Raw genomic sequence first — 24449 nt, forward strand, 5'->3', positions numbered from 1 at the left:
AATAATTTGGGTTTGCTATTCTTTCCCAAATAGTTGTGACATGAAAGCCATAAAAATGTATTCTCTTTCTAAGGTTCTACTTAGACCCTGCATTTTAAAGTGTTTTCACATTTTATTCCATTTGACCCTGCTGACAACTGTGTGAGTCACAGATGGTATTCCAAGGAGAAGAAGCCTGGGAAGCTGGGTGACTTAGGTGCAAGTACCCAACTCCAACAACAGTCTTCACTCACTAGACACCGGTGCTGGGTGCTTACACACTCAGCTTCTCATCGCTTTCCGAGCACCAGCATAGGACTGAATTACTCTCCATAGCTGGCTGAAGCTGCACTAGATGTAAATCCTCTCTTGGAATGAAATATTCATTCCCTCTGCCCAGCCCCCTCCCCATGGACTGCCCACACCATGGCTATTTCTGCCTTGTCCAGCGATCTTGTCTGCTGGTGACAAAGAGGCAACTTTAAAACCCCAGCAGAACTTCTAATGAACAGTCATGACACTCGAGAACACTGAAGCAGCTGAAGAGGGGGCATCCTTGAGAGTGAGAAAGAACCATAAAGTTCAGTTTAAAAGAAGAGGAAGAGGAAAGAGAACTTTGCTAATACCTTATTTGAGTGAGGAAAGAAAAAAACATTTTTCAAGAAAAATGTCAAAAGCTCTATGATTGGGTCTATTTGAATAGGACAGACATACAGGGGACGGGAAAAGTTCTGAATTAGACTCTGGGTGCTTGCACAGTCCTGGAGCTCACTGCGGTCTAGTTTAGAATATACAGATTTATAATGAGTTTCTCCTTGAAGTGACCTGGAGTGGGTTTGTTAAATTAATGAGGACAATCTTCTAAACCTATTTTTCAAAAGCTGCCTGAGGTCTGTTCTGATATTATTATCCTCAACACACTGAAAAGAAGCCCCAGGAAGGCAAGAATCTTTGTCTCTTGTTCACTGCTTTATTCCCAGTGCCTAAGATAGTACCTGGCACATAGCAGATACTCAATAAATATTTGTTGTATTATACTGTCTCTTTCAAGTAGACGGCAGCACCCTGTAATCACAGGACTTTGGGGTTGGCCAAAAGTTCATCTGGGTTTCCCGTAAGAGCTTATAGGAAATCCAAACGAACTTTCTGGCCAACCCCATACTTCCTGGAGCGTCCGAGGTTTACCATGAGTCAAACAGAGTCCTCCCAAAACATGCTTTCATGGAAGCAACTGCTTTTATGACACATTATCCTTAACCTCAGATTTGACAGTCAATTCTGATGTAGCTTTCATCAAATTTTACATTTGAAAAAAGAATCAAGGGGGAAAAGCATCTAGTCATTCCATACCTTTGCACTGGGCCTAGCTGTCTGATTAACCGGTCTGAGATGAACACCCTTTTTGATTCTGTCCATCATCTCTTCAACCGCTTGCCGCTTCAGGTCTGTGACTTCTTCAGCTATTCAAAAAACATACACGTAAATCATCTTATGTTACAAGAAAACAACTACTTCCTGCTTCTGGGGACTTGGAAAGATTGCACTATGTAATTAACCACAGTCATTTTTCAGACAGAGTCACAAAACACCAATAATTTACTAAGGTTAACAGCTCCCAGGTAGCAGTATGTTTTCAATAAAAAAACCTTTTAATAAGCGGTTTGCTTTGAGAAATAAGAGTTATAAAACTTAAGGTCTAATTTTTAGCCTGGAAATCAATACTGGCTCATCTACGTTAAACAAAGTAGATTTTGTTCCGTTTTGTCAACATAATAATAGACCTGGATCTCTCCAGGTACTCAAAAATCCAATTTTGTACCTAACTCCAAATAATCATTCACCTTTGCCTCAGAGATATTTTTGTAATATGTAGTATAACCGATGTAAAAGAAATTAGCCCAAAAGCAGGAATAATCATCGAAAAGCCCATTAGAAAATAAAGGATCAAAGAGATCTTTTTACCTGTTGGAAGAAATCCACAGTCAGAATTTGAGCAGCAAATAGATAAAATCTATTTTTAAATTGTCATCTTTTGTTTAGGAATCACATGGGAAGAAAACACTTAAACAAACACCTTTTCAAGTCGTTTAAAACTGTCAGTGTGAAAGAGAACATGCCGACAGAAATGACTGCAATTAAGGAATTAAATTTGATAAAAATAATTCAGTGTCTATAGTTTAACCTTTTTACTCTTTTGCTGCAAAAACAATAAAGCTGTGGGAAAATGTATCAAATAGATCAATGCAACTGAGATGAACTAAGACTTGTTGGTCAGAATAGCGAACTTTGTCTCTTGCAGGACAGCTTGACCAAAAGCACTGAATCATTTTGGAACATTTATCACTATTCATGCAGCTCTAGATGTGTTTATCTGCAGCTAACTCATTGCATCCACTACATTTAAGTTTAAATATCTCACAAAGACCCTCCAATTAGCAACTTTGATGGACTCCACACTGTGGGGCAGTCATATGGTGGACACTCAGCAAGTATCTACCTATTGACGGACTTGCTAAAAGTTCAGGCTTCACACGGCCTCCATAGTTTTACTATTTGAGCAGAAATAATTACACCTCAAAAGGATGGGTTCTAAATGTAGGCAATCACAATTACTTATATATCCCTCAGCTAATTCACAGTGGTGTCAGGCTTTGTGCTAAGGAGGCCTAAATCATGGCTTCTTTTACTGCTACATGGCAGACTTCCCTCTAACTCAGAGGAGCTACTCCTCTTACCCAGGCTGGTGGAAGAGGAGGGTGGGAGCGACACAGAGAATGCAGAAGGATCCATCATCCTCTATTCTGCAATATCACAGTGACTGGATCACAGCTACATCCACCACATAACCTAGGTTTTCTCACACAGTCCTGATTTCAAATAGTGTTTGGGCATCCTCATAAGCCACTGAAAAGCTGGAAATTCAAATTTCTCAGTATCCAAACAGCATTTTACAGTTCTAGAAGTCAAAAACGTATCTTTTGCCAGACAACATGGGAGACATGGCACCAAAGTGAGAACGCATCCACCAACGGATGGATGGCAAAGCTGCAGATGGATCAACTATGCGCCCTTGAGCAGTAAATTCTAGGGCCATCTCTGCTGATGGCTCACGAACATCAACAAGGGGACAGACAAGAAAATTACTATGAATAGAAATTCATTCATTCACTCACTCATTCACCAACTCCCTCATTCAATATCTAAATATCTATTGCACATCACACAGTGCTTTTGCTGACCCTTTTCAGAAAGAGAGGAAGTAAGACCCAGATCTGTCATTCAAGCACCTGGTGTGGGTATGGAATTTATTCCTGGGAATTAAAATAAAAAGTCCTCAAAAAACATTTGATTTTCAGAAAGGCTGCCATTTTGAGTAAGACTTGGGAAGAGCCGCACGGCAACGGGAACACCGCCTACAAACAGATTAGCACTCTGTAAGGAATGATTGAAACCCAATTAAATGCACCATACAAAAACTAATTAAGGCAGACAGATGGAGAATTATGGTCAACACCATTCAGATCTGCTGCAGCATCTAACATAGCAGGAATTTAAAGTAGTTTTTTATTTTTGCTTGCCAGAATCATAGTGATAATTCAGAGAAGTGCCACTATCTGCATTGTGTACAGATGATAAACCAGGCTTGAATGTCTCAGTCTTTTTCAAATGTAAAGGCTTAATTGGTCTTAAGGAAAAGAAATCATTCTGATCAGATTCCCTACTCAGGCACAATACAAGGCTTGGTTAGCTACACAAGCTCTCTCTCTCACCAACCCTGTTTTTGAACTAGCAAAAAGCAATCTACATGAACTTCTGAACTGTTAAGCAGTGCTAATAAATTTGCAAGAATCACCTACAGAGAGCTCATGGTATGTTTTGTAATTCTTTTCTGCAATCACGCAGTTGGTAATTGTCTCACAAAAGCATGTAATCAGGGGGACAATAGAAATATGCAGGATACTGGAGATTAAAGAAAAGGGACAAACGAAGACAAGGGGTGTAATGTTATTGAACTGCCACAGGAAAATAAAATCAAATGTTCTTTGAGTTAGTGCTTCAAGGTCAGCCTTGGATCAGAAAGCTACGTGTAATTAATTGAGGCTTAAATTTTAAGACCCACTTGAAAAATGTTAGTTCTTCAAAAAAAAAAAAGACTCACAGACAAAACCACTACATTATTGCTCAGTAAAACCTTTTGTTACTACCTAGAGGAAACTAAAATGAATTTCTAAATTTCACCAGTTTACTTTTCTCTTTCGATAACATTTTTTTAAAGGCATTTAAAAAATCTTATGTCATCATGAGGTACAAAATTTCTAAAGAACACGTCATGGTTGTATAAGTTTGGATTTGACCTAAGATCGTAAAGTTAAGAAAATTTCCTTAATGACAATGATCACAAGAGTCTGCCAAATGAGGACTTCTGCCCTTCATGGTGGTTGGTACCATGTCTGTATTTTTCTGCTTAACATTTTGAGTATTTTCTATGTTCTGGGCACTACTCTAAATATTTTACGTGTGGTGAGACTCGTAATTCTCAGAACAATCCCATGAAATTGAAACTATTATTCCCATTCTACAGATTAGCAAACTGAGGTAAAACAATATCAACAAATTAAGTGACCTAAATATCAAATACGATAAAGAGCAAGCATACCTCTCAAATCTCAGAACCTGTTCAATAAATGCACTCTCATCAAAATTAGAGTTATTAACTGCAAAGTATGTAATGCTTTCTTGTATTGAGATCTTACGACTACTTCTAAAATATTTCACAGGCCTTTCCTACAATCAAGCTTTTTAAGAGTCATAACCTAGCAAGAAATGCTTCTCCATTCCAAAATGGAACAGCAGACCAACTGTATAGTAAAAGCCATAATATGACGCTAATGCAGGAAAACACCGTGACAGCAGTTGCTGGTTCCTATGTTATAAATGCAAACTCCAAAGTGTCTCAGCTGACCCCAGTGTGTGACGTTCTACATCCATTCATCATGCATTTGATCACTGTTCATTCAATGACAGTTTTTAGTGCAAATGATTAACAAGACACTACAGACAACTACCTTGCCAGACAAAGTATGGATATGGTACCTATCATTAAGGCAGTATGATTTTAGGATGGCTCCAGTCTAAAAGTCTCCTGGGCAGTGCCTTAGATGTCTAAGTAACTACTTAGATTCCCTAAGTAACAAGTCAATAGCTCAAGGATGAGGGAGAAAATGCTGCCATATTTCACGAATTGTAAATAAAATATCATTTGCTTAAGGAAAACTGCATGGTTTCTAATACTTGGAGTAAGTAAGTTCCAGAACACTTTTAAATTTAAGGGTGCTGCTGAGGTTCATCAGTTCAGTTCAGTCACTAGTCATGTCCGACTCTTGGTGACCCCATGGACTGCAGCATGCCAGGCTTCCCTCTCCATCACCAACTCCAGGAGCTTGCTCAAACTCACGTCCGTCGAGTTGATGATGCCATCCAACCATCTCCTCCTCTGTCGTCCCCTTCTCCTCCTGCCTTCAATCTTTCCCAGCATCAGGGTCTTTTCTAATGAGTCAGTTCTTCACATCAGGTGGCCAAAGTATTAAAGCTTCAGCTTCAGCATCAGTCCTTCCAATGAATATTCAGGACTGATTTCCTTTATGATTGACTGGGTTGATCTGCTAATTTGATAAGCTAATATTCAATTTATTGAAAAGGGGAATTTATTTTATTCTGACTGCTTTCCTGACCCTGTAAGACTTAAACAGTTTTCCCAAAATGAGATTGAAACAAACAAAATTTTAATCTTAATTACAAGTGTCAGGGAAGACTTACAGCCAGTAATCAGTAATCCATGAACATGGCTGCCATGCAGATCACAGAAGTCAAGACTTCTAAATCCTGCAATGCCCTGGCAAAGCAGAATTTACCTTTTAGCAGTATTACAATGGACTCCAGGAGGCAAGCCAAAAAAGTCAATCCACACAGATACAATCAAACAGCTTTCGTCTGTAATGGTGCTGCAAGGTGCTTGCTAAGAAGAAAAGACTAAGTCTAAACTTTGATTCAATCAATATGCATGAAAGCTGTGGATGGCTGCAGAGAGGACTGAGCCTTCAAACAGTCTGCAATCTGCTCAGGGGGAGAGATGTAGAAATAACTTGAACACCAGAGCAGAATCTTGGGATGGGACATTAAATCCTTATGGGAACAAAATTTGAAGCCAACTGCCATAGCAACACATAGTAATGAGGCCATTCATTCTGGATTATTAATACTAATAAATAAGAGAAGAGGAGGAAGAGCCAGGGAACACACCAGGCAATATGCCTGGAATCTGATGGGAGATTAGGATAGCACATTGGTAGAGGGAGGGCAGGAGGACAATTCTGGGATTAGGAAAGACAGGAACGAACGCACAGGGAACTTACAGGCAAGGGTCAACCATATGGTGAGGTACATGTAATAAGAAATGAAAGTGAAGTGTCAGTCACTCAGTCATGGCCAATTCTTTGTGACCCCATGGACTGTAGCCTGCCAGAATCCTCTGTCCATGGGATTCTCCAGGCAAGAATACTGGAGTGGGCAGCCACTCCCTTCTACAGGGATCTTCCTGACCCAGGGATTGAACCTGGGTTTCCTGCACTGCAGGTGGATTCTTTACCACCTGGGCCACCAGGAAATCCCTGTCAGAAATGAGGCTACACACTAAAGGCAGAAAACCACCTCTAAGCAGACCACAGGGCTTTGGATTCTATTCTGCCTCAGAGGGCAGCACAGAAATGTGGTAAGATGAAGGACAACTTTCTTAGACCCAGGATCTGAGAACACCGCACTGCAGAGGTATGAAAATGGCTGGAGTGGGGCTAGGAGACCCAGAGTCAGGAAAAGGGAGCCAAGAAGTGTCCCCTCATCTGGGCCTGAACCAGGCAAACCCACCATGCTCTATAAGTAACGGGGGTTGAGCAAACACTGCAGAGTTTAATTTAGGTTCTACAGTTCTCAGGCATAAAGGGCCAAGATTCAGCCCTAGCATTTCAAGCTTTTGTTTTCAACGGGACCACACATCAAACCACCCATGGCTCTGAGCACTGACTCGCCACCTACCCACCTGGTGCCTTGGCTCAGCAGGAAAGCTCTTCTCTCTCCATTCCCATCTCTCCCTATCCTCAACATCTCTCTCTCCAAAGAATCAGAGTCCTGTGAATGTTACTTCCCTGAACAGCTCCTGACTTTATCCATTTCTTTCTCTCTCTGGTACCACCCTCATCTCAGCCCAGGTGATGTCTGTCTGAATAAGTGCAGCAGTCTCCCCTCATCCACTGTCATTCCTGTGCAATCTTCTCTCTGTTCTCTCACTGTAACCAGTGTGATTTTTTACAAAAGATGCATCTCATGTTACACTCCTACTTAAACTTCTACTGTCCTTAGAATAAGTACCAAAATCTTGATCACTGGCTCTAGAATCTGGCTCCTGCCTTCCGAGCAGACTTCTCTTGCACCCATGTTCTAATAATATCAACTTTTTTTTTTCCAGTTTCCTAATATGCCAAGCTCCTCGCCCACTCCAGACCTTTGAATTGTTGCCCCTCTGTGTGCTCTATTATACTTTACCTGAAATACCTTGACCTTCTAAATCCACAACTACTCAGCTGAAACATCACTTGCTAACACCCAGCAGTCTACCTCTATAACCTCTTAAGTCAGTACCAACAGTCACTCCTCCACAGTACTGATTCAAAAATGTATTTAAACAATTATATACTGAATTGGTAATTATTGGTCTACTTCCTGCTTGCCCCACTCAAATGTGACTCTGCGTCTTGTATCTCCAGTACACAGCCCTGAAGGGAACATAGCAAATACTTGACAAAGTCTCAGTTCACTTGCTATCAACTGGAAAAAGCCTTTTCCCAAATCCCTCATCTGGAATTACACCCCAAAGCACCTCGTCCCTTAGTGAAAACACGTTTCCAGCATCCCTCACATCACAGTGACACGCGTCCATCTGCTCCAGATGGTAAGCCACATGAAGGCAATGGCTGTTCTTTGGCTTATTCTTATAGTTGTTAAGTCCACATTTCTCCCCAACAATCTGTTCATAGTGAAAGAGCTCAACAAGTACATCTATTGCTGAAAAACTATACATCATCAACAACTTAAAACGTGAACCCAGGGGGGTGAGTTATAATTACTTGTTTCTGGTTGAGCCGCCTTTTCTTTTTTAGCACCGCCGCTGCTGGAGTGGGATCGCTTCCGGATCATGGACATGAGTGATCTTTGGGAGAAAGAAAAAAGATTGACAGGAGATTAGCAGATGCCTTAAGAGCTAAGAAATAGAAGGTACAGGTTCCAAATAATCAGTAAAAATCCAACTCTTCTCTAAGGAGGTGAATATAGAACTAGAATTTAAGGAGCCTACTACTTAATAGAGGTATAGTAGTATAAGTAGCCTACTTACGCTAATAAATTGTGAAATTTTTCATCACTGTAAGAAATAGAAAGATGTCCCATCCCTTTCCTGTGTAAAACCAAACTAATTACTGGAAGAGGGGGGCTGCTAGAGTGAAAGAAAGAAAGGGAAGTCGCTCAGTCGTGTCCAGCTCTTTGGAGACCCTGTGGACTGCAGCCCACCAGGCTCCTTGGTCCATGGGATTTTCCAGGCAAGAGTACTGGAGTGGGGTGCCATTTCCTTCTCCAGGGTATCTTCCCAACCCAGGGATCGAACCCAGGTCTCTCACATTGCAGGCAGATGTTTTACCGTCTGAGCCACCAGGGAAGATGTCCAATTACTGGAAGAAGGAGGCTGCTAACATTATTATTAATATGATGCAGAGACATCTAAAAAGTAAAATAGATACCGAAAACCTTTCAATATCCATATTTAAAATTTAGAAACAGGTAACAGACTGGATAAATATTTAAAGTAGTTTAGGGATATATAAGTAGGCAAAAAAAAAAATAAAAAAAACTTTTAAGGTAATGAAAGGGCTCAAGGGGAGGAAGGAAATAATGTAAAATTTACTTTTTTCCATTCTGTCAACTAAAAGGCAGGAGAATACAGGGTCTATTTGTTAACATTCCAAAGCAGGGTAGGGTGCATGGAGGCGGGGGCTGTCACTAGTTGGGGGCCTCTCACTAGTCTGAGACCTCTCTTTAATCTCTCACAACACCATAACCACCCCACCTCTGGTTCTGAGAGGAAGTTCTGGGAATGTGTGTTACTGTACAAAAAGATTACAGAGCAAGAAGTTATTTGTACTGCTCAGAACAGTTGTATATATTTACATAAATGAATGAGAATAGATGTCCTTCCTTGTAAACCACCTAAGTGGATGAGAGAAAGTGTGAGCTTTAAATGTTCTATACATTTGAAGAACAAGTTGAAGACTGGTGCAGTGTCCACAAGAAAGTCATCTGTACTATTATAAAGAACTATCCAACAAGCTGGTGCTAAGACTAAAGAGAAAATAGACAGTGTGGGTTTCACAGGACAGGTAAGAAGATCAGAACAAGACATCTGGGACCAGTCAAATCTCTAGCGAAAATTGCCCCAGGTGGAAATATTCATCTTGAAATTGTTCTAGTGTTCTTCACACCCACTTTGACGGTTAATTCTGTGAGTCAACTGGACTGGGTCATAGGGTACTCAGAGAGGTATGTGTGTGTGCGCGTGCGCTCAATCGTGTCCGACTCTTCATGACCCCATGGACTGTAGCCTACTAGGCATCTCTGTCCATGGGGTTCTCCAGGCAAGAATACTGGAGTGCATACCATTCCCTTCTCCAGGGAATCTTTCCTATCCAGGGATCGAAGATGGGTCTCCTACATTGCAGGCAGATTCTTTACCATTTGACCCACCAGGGAAGCCCACTCAGATATATGGCCAAACAGTATTCTGGGTGTTTCTGTGAGGTTTCTGGTAACATCTGAACTGGTAGCCCGGGGACTTCCCTGGTGGTCCATTGGTTAAGAGCTCACCTTCCAATGCAAGCATATGGGATCCCATATGCCTCTTGGCCAAAAAACCAGAACATAAAAGCAGAAGCAATATTATAACAAATTCAACAAAGACTATAAAACATGGTTCATATATGTTAAAATCTTTTAAAAAAATAAATTGGTAGCCTCAGTAAAGTGGAATGTCTTCCCTAATGTGGGATGGGCCCCAGTCAGTTGGTCGAAGGCTTGCATACAACAAAAGGGTGAGCCTCCCCAAAATAAAGGGGATTCCCAGGTGACACTAGTGGTAAAGAACTTGCCTGCCAATGCAGGAGACGAAAGAGATGCGGGTTCAATCCCCGGGTCAGGAAGATCCCTGAAGGAGGGCATTTTGAAATCCACTCCAGTATTCATGCCCAGAGAATCCCATGGACAGAGGAGCCTCGTGGACTATGGTCCACAGGGTTGTAAAGAGACAGACATGACTGAAGCTACTTAGCATGCACCCCTAAGTAAGATAAAATTTCTCCTGCGCTGAAACTAGGCCATCTGCTCTCTCTTGCCTTCTAAGTCACGAAAACTGAAACACTTCCTCTCCCTGGGTCTCCAGCCTGGTGATCTTGGGACTGAAACTACACTGCAGGCTCTCCCTGGTCTCCAGCTTGCTGATTTATCCTGCAGATCCTGGGACTGGTCAGCCTCCACAGTCACGTGAACCACTTACTCAGGCTACCTTCTCTTTTTATGTGTACGATGTATATGTACACATGTACACCATCCCCGCACTGCTTCTGTTTCTCTGGAGAACCCTATAACCCTATACACTAATATACCCTACTCTTTCCCCAGGAGCCTGTCCTTTCATTCGGCTGCTACAAAATGACCAAGGTATGCTTTCTTCCTCTCTTATCTGTCTCCCAACCGTCCTCCTGGTCAAATGAGCAGAACGTGGGACGGGGGTGGGGTGGAGGGGCCCAATAAAACCCCTGAAAGAAGCCACAGGCCCTAGTCGTTTTTTCCCAGTTTCACTTCTATCCAGGACCTACATCACCTTAAAACAAACAGCTCAGGAACGACGTTGGAAAACCTTGTGAAACTCAATACATATGCAAATATATTTGACAAGAAAGTACTCCGTATCAAAAAATAAAAATCTCTTTCTACTGAGAAATTGTGTCTTTGTCTTATACTATTTAAATTCATCTTAAAAGAAAAATCATTCATGTTATTCAACAAAAATTTTCTGTAATGGGCCTTATAAGAGTTCATGTTTTAGACACACATATTCGGCATTCTAGTTTCATTTCTCAGTATAACCGTAGGGTGCTCTTTGAGAAAATACTCTATTTAGGTTATAGTTTACTTTTAATTTGAAGGGCTCTCAAGATTTCAGAGACTAAAACTTAAAGGCCAACAGTAGGATTATAATTGGTTTTTAATAGTTCCCTCTCCTCATAGACACAAGTGAACTTTCTTATCAAGCTCAAAATTCTAGACCTTAGCAAAAGATCAAAGTGATGAATTTCCTATTTTAAATGTCAAATTCAGAATATCTCCTACAGCTTTAGCGACCCAGGAGAGAAAGAATTTAAAATACCTGAAATTCTTTCAATTGACTCTTGGATCGATCACGTGTAAAAATTATTTTGCCTTAACTACTTCAATGGCTTAAAGTGGATTATGTCATAGCCTACTCAGTAAGGAAAACTAATGAGAATCTTTTTAAAAGGCAGAGTTCCATTTTCATGGTCGTGTGGGAGGACCATGCTACTCATTCTATTGAGATGGATCCCCAAAGGTACAAAGTACAAATAAATGGACTCTCTGTGTGAACGGATTAAACAAATCACATGAGTTAATGAAAGGTAAAACTCTTAGCAAAACTTCAAATTTCATTTGATCAAGAGTAAATTACACACAAGTGGTTAACAGCATAAAATGAGGAGGTAAACTATCACACAGCAGGTAGGTTGTCTTATGTACATGGATGGTGGACTGATGAAGCACAAGAGGCAGAATTTTACTCGAGATGTCCTGGGGCGTATTGTGCTTAGCTCAGGCTCCTTGGCATCATCAAGTCACCTCTGGCTCAGAAAAAGCAAATTTTTGTCTGCATATGTGATTTCCTGTTGCAAGAATTTAAACAGAATTTCTCTTTATGGAATGTAACTCACTCAGCATTATTAAAGGTTTAAATATGAGATTAAGGAGTTAAAAATAATTATACTTTTAGTTTAATTACTAGTTTACAACAATAAGAGCTGTAAGGTTTTTATTAGTTCAGTATTTTTATTTCTTAAAAAATAACTGAACAAACTGTAGCTTTTCAAATTAGTGAGAGAAAAACATGAAAACATTCTGGAGAAGCTCAAAATTCCTTGATCTTCTGGTTAAAGGGTAAAAGAAAATCCTAATGACATGGACTGAAAGTTTAAAACTAAGGTATCAAAAAAAGTTTTTTTACGTCTAGCTTCTCAGCTTGGAATATCCACATGAAACCAGAATATCTATAAGAACACTGTAGGCCACAAGATGTCTTTGCCAGATATTTAAGACCCTAAATATATTACAAGAGATGCGCTTCCCTGGTGGCTCAGTGGTTAAAAAAAAAAAAAAATCCACCTGCAATGCAGGAGATGTTTGATCTCTGGGTTGGGAAGATCCCCTGGAGAAGGAAATGGCAACCTGCTCTAGTAATCCTGCCTGGGAAATCCCATGAACAGAGAAGCCTAGAAAGAGTCGGACACGACTTAGCAGCTAAACAACAACAATATATTATAAGAAGGGAATGATACACTGGCCTTCAGAAAATTCTCTGAAACACCTGCTAATATCTTTCAAACATTTTACCCATGTCTAATGATGCATTCTAAGCCAGTATTTTTTAAAAAGGATACAATAACATAAACTTCAGTTTCTCTGACAAGGACTAACATTTGATGTAGAGCCATCTTCCTGGATGTGCTTACCGGATAGGATTGGGGGGAGGAGGGGGAGGAGGTGGGGGTGGAGGAGGTGGTGGTGGAGGTACTGAATTCTCAGACTGGTTCACCCGTTTCTGGAGTTCATCAACTGCACAGAGAGCAAGCATTCAGGAAAAAAACATGAAATAAGCAACTTAGCACCTTATATACATGTAAAGGAAAAAAACCACCTGTTCAAAATCACATTCTTTTACTAGGGCAAAGTTAGAAATTCCAGTATGAAGTTGCAGAACCTTTTAAACTTCTTATCATCAGTGAGAGAGACCTTATATACATTACCAAAAAATTACCATCTTTTTGCTATATGCACAAACTATGGAAAAGGAAAATAAAATCAAGACAATGGCTGGATGGGTGGGAAGTAAGGATTGAGTAGGCTGAAGAAATGTTTGTTAAGAATGGAATATGCCACCCAAACACTAAGAAATTGTTAATACTTGACTTTTAAAGTGTATAGACCAAGAATTGAATTAATTTTAAAGATGACATTTAGTAATGAATTTTAATAGCATACTTTCCTCCTCCACTTAATCTCCTTCAAAGCTGCAAATCCTAGAATTTGTCATTTTAACCAGACTCAGACTCTCAAATGTCTAACTCAGAAACTTTTTGTTCTTTTGAAGAGCATTCTGGAAATATAATTTATTCATTCAATTCATTCAAGCCATTAATAAAATAAGTACTTACTAAGCTCCAACAATGTGAAAAGAGCCTGTCCTTGGTGCTGTTTAAGACATGGTTCCTGACTGCCAGAAAACTCAATTTATAGCAGAGATGTGAATGCCTCTAATTGCGCTCTCATGGGCTACAGGTACTGTTCTCAGGAAAAACTCTCCCTCTACATAGTCATTCTACTTTCCATGACTAATTGTACTCCAATGACCTGTCCATTTGTTTTTATTGCCAGCAGTTAAATAAGCAGGGTAGGCTAGGTTCTCCAACACCAAGTATTCTCTAGTTATTTCATATACATGTGTCTATTTCTCTAAAGGGAATCTGAGATCCTCGTGGACAATAAAGCATGGTTTCTTTTCTTCTATATTTCTTATAGCACCCCAGGGTACTGGGTATGGCTGAGCATATACACAGCAGACAAAAAGAATGAACTACTTCTTAATTTTAGATAAATTAAAAAAAATAAATTATAGTTCATTTTCATTGTGGATTAGAAAGCACTGAATATTTTTTAAAGAAAAAAAAGCCTACTTGATTCTTCTGTACAGATTTTAAAATTCTAGTATAAAATTAACCAAAAATATCTGAAGTGAATATTGAAGCTGTTATAAAGGGAACAACCTGACTCCTTAAATTACTTACTTTCCAACAGAAACTTATTATTTATCCCTGTGGAGTAATCTAACTCACACATTCCTGTTAAGCCTTCTAAAACTGAATGAATACATCATTTAAGTACCACTTGGTGTTTTAAAGGTTTTTCCATTTAATATACATATTGTTGCCCATTTTATTGATAGGTGTGATATTGAAAGCATTATTTCATGTGTATAATTAGACATCAAAGATGAAGGTAGTATGAACCTGAAAAGTTACTTTTTAAAAATACACCCTAAAATGAACAAAATAAGTACTTAATGAACACTCATCTCTGAAGCCCTGAGAAATGCTGAAGTTTTGGTCTTCCTGTATTAATTGTATCTCTGTCTCTTAATTCTGTATGTGATGCTCATAAAAGCTCTGAGTCCAAAAAGTAAGTCTAAATATTTGTGAGTCATCTCATTACAGTGATCATTCTACTTAAGTGCAATAGTCAGAAATGAGGGAATTTAAAAGAAAGCTTGGAATTTTTCTATAGAATTCAGAGCATTCAGTAAATGTACTAGCCATGGAAGATTCACATATTAATACTAAGATATAATAGCCTACTCAATGTTTTTACCAGAATGCTTTAAGTTTTTAGCTTTCTCCTCAGAATTCTGATATTTCAATTCCAGTTCTTTTTTATCTTCTTCGAGAAGCTCCAGTTGCTGTTTGAGACTGTGTATCTCCTTGTGGAGAGTTTCGTTTTGCAGTTGCTCCTCTAGCTCTTTGACCTATAAATTATAAACAGACTTTTATACAGTGATACCAGTTTTTCCTTTGTCAAGGAAAACAAGGGGAAAAACAAATATTTCTCTTTTACTTTGCATTTCAGAGCAAAGATATTCCAATTCATCTTAAAAAAAAAATCACACAAATCCTGGGATACAGATAATACTGGGCCTTCCCTGGTGGCTCGTTGGTAAAGAATCTGCCTGCAATGTAGGAGACTGCCTACAATACAGAAGGCATGGGTTCGATCCCTGGGTCAGGAAGATTCCCTGGAAAAGGAAATGGCAATTTACTCTAGAATTCTTGCCTGGAAAATTTCATAGACAGAGGAACCTGACAGGCTACAGTCCATGGAGTCCCAAGAGTTGGACACGACTTAGCAAGTAAACCATCACCACTACCACTGCAGATAATACTTATATTATCAGTAATGTGATTCATATAAATTTATTGGAGACTTATATCCCAGAAAATTTAGTTTTTAATATTCATATAAGTAAAAATTCATTTAAAACAGATTAACACTTCTATGCCCATTTGAAAACAAAAACTTAGGTAATAGTAAAATGAGTCCTGGTGGGATAATTTGGTAACAACAAAAACCATTAAAAAAAAAAAAAAAAAAGGAAGGAAAGCCCCTTTGATTCAGTAATATTACTTCTAGAACTTGTTTCAGAGAAGTAGACAGGTATTCAAATATATTCATTAGCGCATTCTCTGCAACAAGGAAATTTTGGAAATAAGCTACATGTCCACCAATATTATTGATTTAATAAATTACAGTGTTCAGTAAGTGAAATATCAATACTATGCAAAAATTTTAAATCACATACCTCACTATACACTGACATAGAAAGATATTAATTTATTACCAATGGAAAAAAACCAGGTTGTAGAACAATATGCTTGCAATGATCCCATTTAAACTATTTTTATAGAACTATATATTTACATAAAGTTTGGATATGCACCAAAATATGGAATTTTTAATTAATCTTAGTTTTCTGCTTTAGCTTTTTCTGTATTTTTAAGATTTCCTTATTCTAATAATAAAAACAACACAGTTGTGTTTTAAAGATTGCTGAATTTGCAAGGAAACTTATAGACAGGTAAGAAATATTTTCCAACCACAAACCTGAAAGATTATCCAGAATAACAGTACAGTAAAACAGGTTTAGAAGTATTGATTGCTCTAACTTCATTTATAACTTATATAAACTCTTCAGTACCCTACCCTTACAAGGTATACACCCAACAATTTAGTCCCATCCTCAATATAATTTACTAGGTTCTCGGCACGCATTATTTAATGAGGTAGCTACATGTAGAAGAGGGCTTCCCAGGTGGCTCAGCAGTAAAGAATCCACCTGCAATGCAGGAGGCTTGAGTTCGATCTCTGGGTCAGGAAGATCCTCTGGAGAGGGAAATGGCAACCCAAACCCACTCCAGTATCCTTGCCTGGGAAACCCCATGAACAGAAGAGCTTGGTGTGCTACAGTTCATGGGGTTATAAACAGTAAGATGAGACTTAGTGACTTAAACAGGTAGTAGAGCTTTTTTCAAATCAGAAAATTCTAGTAGTAGGGCTAAATAAAAATAAACATCCTTTCATTCTCTTTATTTGAAAAGGTAATTCCTGCATATGGGGACCAAAAAAAAAATGTCCCTTCCATCCTATCCCCCAAGGCACTTTCCCAGGGCCAAGCACTATTACCATGTATTCATTTAGAGCTTCCCTACATGTAAAGCAACATTTCTTATTGAAGGAAAAAAAATTTAACTCTACCTCACAACCAACTTGGTAAAAACTCCAGGAACATCCAAGGATTAAACGTCAACAGTGTTGCTTAAAGAGACATCCACAGGTGCTAACAAATGGCAGCTAACAGCCTTTCCCTCTCCAACTAGGGACACTGTAAGTAGCATGAATATTGATGCAATTTTTCTTAAGTGGTTCCTTTAATTTGAAAGGCTTTGTTCCACCTGTTTGCCTCTCCTCCTCTCCGCCTCTCCTTCTCACCCACCACTATGGCTATCCTTTCTGCCTAGCACACAGAGGTAGGCTGTGTCAGCTGGAGTAACTCTACTCAAACAAATTGAAACAACCACTTAGGAAGCCTTTAAACATATACATTTGTGCAAGTTTACAAAATCAGAAATTTTCTCTAAGCAAACAATTACTACTAACACGGACTTTTCCTCCCTCTTTGAATAAAACCTATGCCTTCCAACAAGCTCTTTGAGACCAGTCACAATACACTCTCCTAGTGTATGCACTCTCCAAAAACACAATTGACTCATAGATTTCCAAACTGCGTTATTCAAGCTCTTTTTGAGTTGTCTCTCTGCCTCGCTTCTTCCGATCCTTTGGATGGTTTAAAAGTCACTATAAACCCTACTAGCGGCTCATTGGTAAAGAGTCCGTCTGCCAACGCAGGAGATGTAGGTTTGATCCATGGGTCAGAAGATCCCCTAGAGAAGGAAATGGCAACCCATTCCAGTATTCTTGCCTGGGAAATCCCATCCCATGTACAGAAGGAACCTGGTGGTCTACAGTCCACGAGTTCACAAAGGAGTCAGACATGACTTAGCAACTAAACAACAACAATAGAGCCTACAAAAAGTGCACTACAAATTTTAGATGGGTACTAGAAGTTCATTTGGTAGGTTTTTTCCTAAAAGGTGAAAACACTGGAAAGACTTAGTAACTCAAGCAAAAGAAGAAACTATGAGCTTCTGGACTAACTCCTCTCAGTTTAAGGATGTGTGTGCATTAAAAACCCAGAATAAAATCTGTTACCTTTTGTTGATGCTGAATTCTCTCTTCTTCAAGGAGCTGGACGAGTTTTGCATTTTCATCTAATGCGTTCAAAAGCTGCCGGTCAGGAGCAGAGCTCTGTAGCAGAAGGTGGCTTTGTCTCTTTAGCTTGTTCTGTTCGATAAACATCTACAAAAGTTAATTACAAAAATGTCTGTACCAATCACACTCACAAGCCTCCTCAATGGAAACTTGAGCAAAAGGAAAGGTGGAGTTTTCATTAAAAAGGTAAACACAATTTCTGAATGCTAATATGATGATTTTAGAAGTAATGAGTACTACGATAAGTTTTCATTCATAGCTTTTATATAATCTTTAGAACCTTTACCTTTGTCTCAGCACAGTATATATACAATAGTTTAGTCCCATACTGCGGCTTTTAATATTTTATTATTGCTTTAAAATATATTAATACTTAGTAGTAGCAGCTAATATATATCAAGAACTTATGCCAGGTATTCTACTAAATATGCTCTACACATTATTTTAATCCTTTACAACAATCCCTGTGAGGTGAATGCATCTGCTTTGAGAAGCTAAAACATATTCAAGACTACGGGATAGGTGTGGCAGCAAACATTTTACATGCAGTTTATCATCTAATCCTTAGAACAGCACTGTCAAGTAGACACTATTATTATCCCACTTTTACTAATAAGATAACTGAGGCTCTGAGGGGTTAAGCAGCTTTCCCAAAGACACAAGTGAGTGGCAAAACCCAGGATTTAAACCCAGATCTGTCTGATTTACCAGCCTATGCTCTTCACCATCTGGCTAATCTCTTTCTCTGTTATTTACTAGACCTAAGATTTTTGTCTTAAACCAATCAGCTTTTCCCCAGTGACAAAAGTAGTTAACAGTAGGAGGGTAAAGAGGAGAAGGAAAAAGGTATATTAATTAAACTGAGCCTTTTATTAAACAATTTATATATACTCTTAACCTAATCTTCACAACTTTTCATGGTTGAAAGCAACATTATTTCCTATCCACCTATTACTTCTTTTCCTTAATATGCTATACAAGTCAGCCAGCGGGCAAGTCTGAACACAAAATGTTTTACAAATTCTGAAATCAGGCCCATTTTATAGTAGAGCAACATTTGCAAGTAAAATTCACATTCTTCTTCCATCTGATGCCTGTGTAAGAATAGGAACAAAAGATGAGTAAGTATCCATGAGTGCACAAGTGCTGGGCTGGAGAAAAGTGAGGCTGGAAGAATCTACGCACCGGGGAAGCATAATCAGCATTCCATCATAGTGTCTTAAATTTGAGACCAATAGTCTAACTGAAATGATTTATTTCAGATTACTATTGAGTAATAATATTACAGTAATTTATTTTTTATACATTTCCCCCTCTTAAAACTCAATTGGTTGGAGTCCTGTGTTGGTATCTTAGACAATATCTCACAGTCAACATGAAAGGCCAACAAATGCAACTGAAACAACTGAGATTCTCTGGCTCCCCAGCCAGTGAGGCCTTTCACCAAGTGGTCCGAGTCTAGGAGCAGACAGAGAGGAAGCAGTCAGCAGGGCTGACCAGGGCACAGGCGAAGGGCCCAGCAGTCAGACAATGCAGGGCCCAAGGGCCACCGAGGCCAGGGGTGGCTTTATGACTCTCCCTCCACTGCTCCTCTGTACTCTGGTTCTCTTGGGGAAAGTTATAGCTCTCAGGAAAACTTGCTTAACTTACATGATTATAAATTGTTTCAACTGTTATTTGAGAGAGAAAAGAATAAAGACTGTGTCTTAGGGATGTTAATAACATGAATTTCTTTTGCAAAGCCCTGTAACAATCCCTAAATTGCAATATAAGATGAAAAGAACATACAGAAAAGAAGTTCCTTTCAATAACAATGGCAACCTGAAAAATATTAGTCATTAGACCACCTTTTCTAGACTTTAAAGTACTAAAATAAAACACTACATAATGCCTTTTCTAAAGATGTATTTAAAGAAAATTCAGTTACCGAACACTAATGAATTTGGCTTTTAGCTATGGAAAGAACTTCTTGGTTAGAGTTATTAAGTGGGTCCCTTATCAGAAAAATAATAACAATGGTTTCAGAATTTCAGAGAAATTTTCCTACATCTCTTCAAAGAATGAGAAGAAAATTTAGTGTCATTAATATATAATTCATTCTTTCAAAAATAACATTAAAATATTATCATCTCAGTTGTCTGAAAACAAAACTTATTATGTAACATTCCCTCAGTATATTAGGACTACATGTTAAAAAAGTATTCACATCTTTAAACAGAGGAAAGAAAAACTACACTAAATAGCAAAAAATATACATTCAAAAAATACAGGAAAGGTTTCAAGAATTGAAATTATGTTGAAGAAATACAAACACTTAACATAATTATGAGGACAACTGACTGTTTCCTCTTTGTAAGTGATCATGCTTTTGGTTTTTTAATTGGACAAATGTAGAAGTAAGGAAGAAACATTCAATTTTTAATTTACACACTTGAGAATTGTTTGCATGTTTACAGGGTATATATCTTCCTTTTGTAGTTAAAAAACGTGACCTAAATTAACTTTAAAAAATTATTTCTATGGCTCTACACTATAAACTCCAACAGGGCAGGAGTCGTATTTGCTTTCTTCACCATTATATTCCCACTACCCACACCGTGTCTGGCTTGAAACATATTTGCTGAACGCACTAAGAACAAAATGCAAAAGTGGTATTTCTCTAGTTAAGTCAGATACCTTTTACCAGCAGTTGTCTGTTGAAAACCTGAGACTCTATAAACCATGTAAAAGGGAAGATATACCAGTTCTAATTCAGTTTTGTCTTTTCTTCTTACTATTGTGTAGATCAAGCCTCAGATACTGTAAAATCCTCGATCACTGTTGCAAATACTTATGCTACCAGCAGTGTGGAGTAGGAAATGGCAACCCACTCCAGTATTCTTGCCTGGAAAATGCCATGGACAGAGGAGCCTGGCAGGCACAGTCCATGGGGTCACAAAGAGTTGGACATGACTGAGTGACTTAGCGCACGCATACACGCGCGCACGCGCACACACACACACCCCAGCAGGGTAAGTACCACTGCTCTCGCTTTCCCTCCTCAAACATCTCTCTCCTCATTCTGGATTAACCTGTCAGCACTGTTTGCGCCAATCACTATGGGTTGCATGGCAGAATGAATCATTCATTTTTATATTCTTAAAGGAATCTCACTTCTTCCATCTATCCTCTCTGTTATTGCATGGCCTTCAAGTTTTTCTCTGAGCTACCTTGCATTCTAACATCATTCTGCAAACAAGAAATGGAAACTGAAAATGTCTCTCAAAATTAAGACCCTTGCATGCAGGTCAAAATCAGCCAACATTTTCAGTTTTACAACGGAGGCATTTTCACATTATCTCTACTCTCTCTCCCCTCAGCCATTTCTTTAGCTCCATTATTTATATGCTGTAGATTTTTCCAAAGGGCTCTAACACACTTCAATTCTTTTTCCTCCTTCCAAGAAATAAGAGAATAAATATTTACTCACCTTTCATTAAACTCTCTGAATAAACTGAATCATAATATTTCAAATCAGATCTTCTCAGAATAAACTTTTATAGGGTTCATTGCTACCACAGTTACCTTCAAATATGGAAAAACTCTTGCACAAAACCATCATCTGATCTTCAAATGTCATTCCCATAACCCTGCACTTTGTCTTCCTTCTTTACGTTGGATACTTCCACCTAAGAATGCTTACATTTCCTTAGCTACCTTCCTTGAACCCACAGTAGGCACACAGATTCAAAATATTTATACATGATGGAGATCTCATATAGATCATATCATAAGCTGTTAACACATAACACATCATAAGCTGTTATAGCACAGCCAACTGATGCCTCATCATGTCCCTGGAAACCAGTCACAGAGCCGTGGAATACCCAACCACCACGTGTCAACAAAGTTACCCCAGAGCATGAGAAGCTTAAAGCTTATCTCTAACATGAGAGGAAAGGCTCAGATAATGGATGTATAACATGTGTAACAATGTTCCACAGCAAGTGGCAGAATCAAGACACACAATGAGAGCACTGAACAGTCACTGAAGACCATGATGTTGCTCTTTCAGATGGTATACTGAGATGTAACCTAGTTTCTTAAGGCTTTTGGAAATATACAAAAGTCCTGCACTCAAACCGGACTTTCAATCACAAGTAATGGGATGGGTATCCCTAAATACAATTTATTTTTGCAATACAGCATTTTCTAGTTTATAAAATTCTTATGAAGACTCATGCCATTTGATTTTACAATCCACTTGGTGAGGTTGGTATCATCACCCATTTTACAGATGGTGAAAGTGAAGCCCAAAGTGGTTAAGAACTCCTAGTAACAAACAACTACTACCCGAATGACATGGCAAAATGTAAACTCAGATCTCTGACACCAGGTTCAGTGAACTTGATACTATTCCAAATAGCTCCCTAGATCAGATGATCTTTATTCAGAGTGACAAGTGTTTGTTCAACCTCAAAAAATGTTTTCATATGTCATCTGCAAAGCTCTTTAAAATATGAAACTAAAAAATTAGGTCTCTGCAAAACATTTACCTCTTGTGCAAATGACTCTGCTTTCTTTCGAAGGTCCTTCTCCAGCTCCAAGTTCACCTGCATTTCCTCATACTCTTCTACTGCTAGCATGGACACTTAAGAAGACAAGGAAAAGAAAATGGACAATAGGCCACACCGATTATCAGGCAAATGGATGAAAAAACAGCATCAAAAAGATTCCTTATTCAGGCATACAAACACCCACATTCATTGCTGGCTGGAATATAAATGAGATAACACCTTTTCAGAGAGCAACTGGCAATGTGAATCAAAAATCTGAAACTATTCATACCCTTTGACTCAACAATTCCACTTTTAGAAATGTATTTATTCTCCTGAAAGAATGAATCACGAACCTACAGAGATCTAATTGTAAAGGTGCTCTCTGCATCACTGCTGAAAATAATGAAACAATTGAGATGACCTAACATTGAGGGGTCAGTAAGTAGAGAAATATACAAGAAATATTCTGCCAACAGGATTATGTTGTACTGAGTGAGTTGCAGTGAGGTGGCTGAACCTAGAGCCTTTTATACAGAGTGAAGAAAGAGAAAAACAAATATTGTACATTGATGCATAGATAACGGAATCCAGAAAACCAGTACTGATGAACATCCTTTCAGGGGAAGAATGGAGATGCAGACATAGAGAACAGATGATGGGACACAGCGGGGGAAGGAATGTGTCAGATGAATTAAGAAGGTAGTGTAGATATATATACACTACCATGTATAAGACAGATAACTAGTGGGAAGTCGCTGGATAGCACAGGGAGGCCAGCCTGGTGCTCTGTGATGACCCAAAGGGGTGGGATGGGAGTGGAAAGGAAAGCTCAAGAGGGAAAGGCTATATATAACGATTGATTTGCACCGTTGTGCACTGTTGTATGGTAGAAACCAACATAAAAACATAAAAAATTATATTGTAGAGGCATATTTCCTAAATGGGAAAGACCTTCATGATATATCTTTAAAATGAACTCATCCCTATTTCTTAAAAGCCACATATAAAACACATCAATAAAAGTTTCACAGAGGAGGAAATATGTAAAAGGCCAAGAAATATCTTTATCAGTAACCAAGGAGATGGAAAGAAAACCATAGCTTTCTTTTTATACTCACCAAAGAGGTGACTGCCAAAAAATTTAAAGTATAGCTATATCAAGTTTGGACAGGGCACAGAACAATGAAAACAAACACACTGTTAACAGGTATATAAACTTACAGACCTACTTTAAAAGTAATCTGGCATTATGTAGTGAAATTGAAGACAAAATATTACATTTGGTGTGTACGTTAGTGAAACTCTTTGATATTTGCACCAGAAGACATGTGTAAGAATTCTCATAACAGGATGACTTGGAATAGCAAAAACCTGGAAAAAACTCAAACATCCACCAACTGGATACTGGATAAACAAATTTTGGTATAGACATCAAATGAAATATTATACAGCAGTGAAAAGAAACATACCACAGTAAAATCCTTTAATATGGATGAACCTCACAAATGCAAAAAGTTGCAGGCCACAGGGAAAAATGACAGCATATATATCAAGTTCATGCAAAATTAAATAATATGCTGTTTAGAGATATATACATATCTGAAAAACTACAAATAAAAACTATGATAAAAATTCAATGAAGAAATATAAGTAGAGATTGATGTTCAGGGGCTTGTAAAGTACCAATGGATAAAAAGACTATCCCTTTTGCTGGTATTTTCTTTATACTCCATATATATTATAAACATATTTAACAAACAATTTAACCTGTATATATAGGCTTTTTGACTGAAATATAGTTGATGCACAAAATTATGTTACAGGTATACAGTATAGTGATTCATAATTTTTAAAGGTTATGCTTCATTTAGTTATAAAATACTGACTATATTCCCTGTGTTGTATAACATATCCTTGTAAATTATCTTATTACATAATAGTTTGTACCTCTTAGTCCCCTACCTGTAAATTGTCCCTCCCCTCTTTTCCCCTCCCAGAAGAATAAACACTAAAATGTTAACAGTGCTCGTACCTGGACTATAAAAGTTGATTTTTTTCCTTTTCCAATATGCATTTATACTTCCCACCAAAAATGTATGTTACCTGAATAAAAAG

The 24449-nt window shown here is 38.4% G+C and overlaps 1 protein-coding gene across 3 annotated transcripts in view; it reads right to left on the minus strand.

The window, feature by feature from the left end:
• SHTN1 (shootin 1) overlaps nt 1-24449 on the minus strand; it is a 115000-nt gene that overhangs the window by 31846 nt on the left and 58705 nt on the right. For 2 of the 3 annotated variants that reach the window (XM_040254824.1, XM_040254826.1), the window contains exons 8-13: nt 22332-22426; nt 17737-17883; nt 14785-14938; nt 12873-12975; nt 8157-8239; nt 1330-1439 (exon numbers count right to left, since the gene is read on the minus strand). In XM_040254824.1, the coding sequence (XP_040110758.1) occupies nt 1330-1439; nt 8157-8239; nt 12873-12975; nt 14785-14938; nt 17737-17883; nt 22332-22426 (692 nt within the window). The remainder of the gene's footprint in view (nt 1-1329; nt 1440-8156; nt 8240-12872; nt 12976-14784; nt 14939-17736; nt 17884-22331; nt 22427-24449) is intronic. The other variant, XM_040254825.1, reaches the window with a different exon arrangement.

This window comes from Oryx dammah, unplaced genomic scaffold, assembly GCF_014754425.2.
Source record: "Oryx dammah isolate SB20612 unplaced genomic scaffold, SCBI_Odam_1.1 HiC_scaffold_14, whole genome shotgun sequence".
NCBI lineage: Eukaryota > Metazoa > Chordata > Mammalia > Artiodactyla > Bovidae > Oryx > Oryx dammah.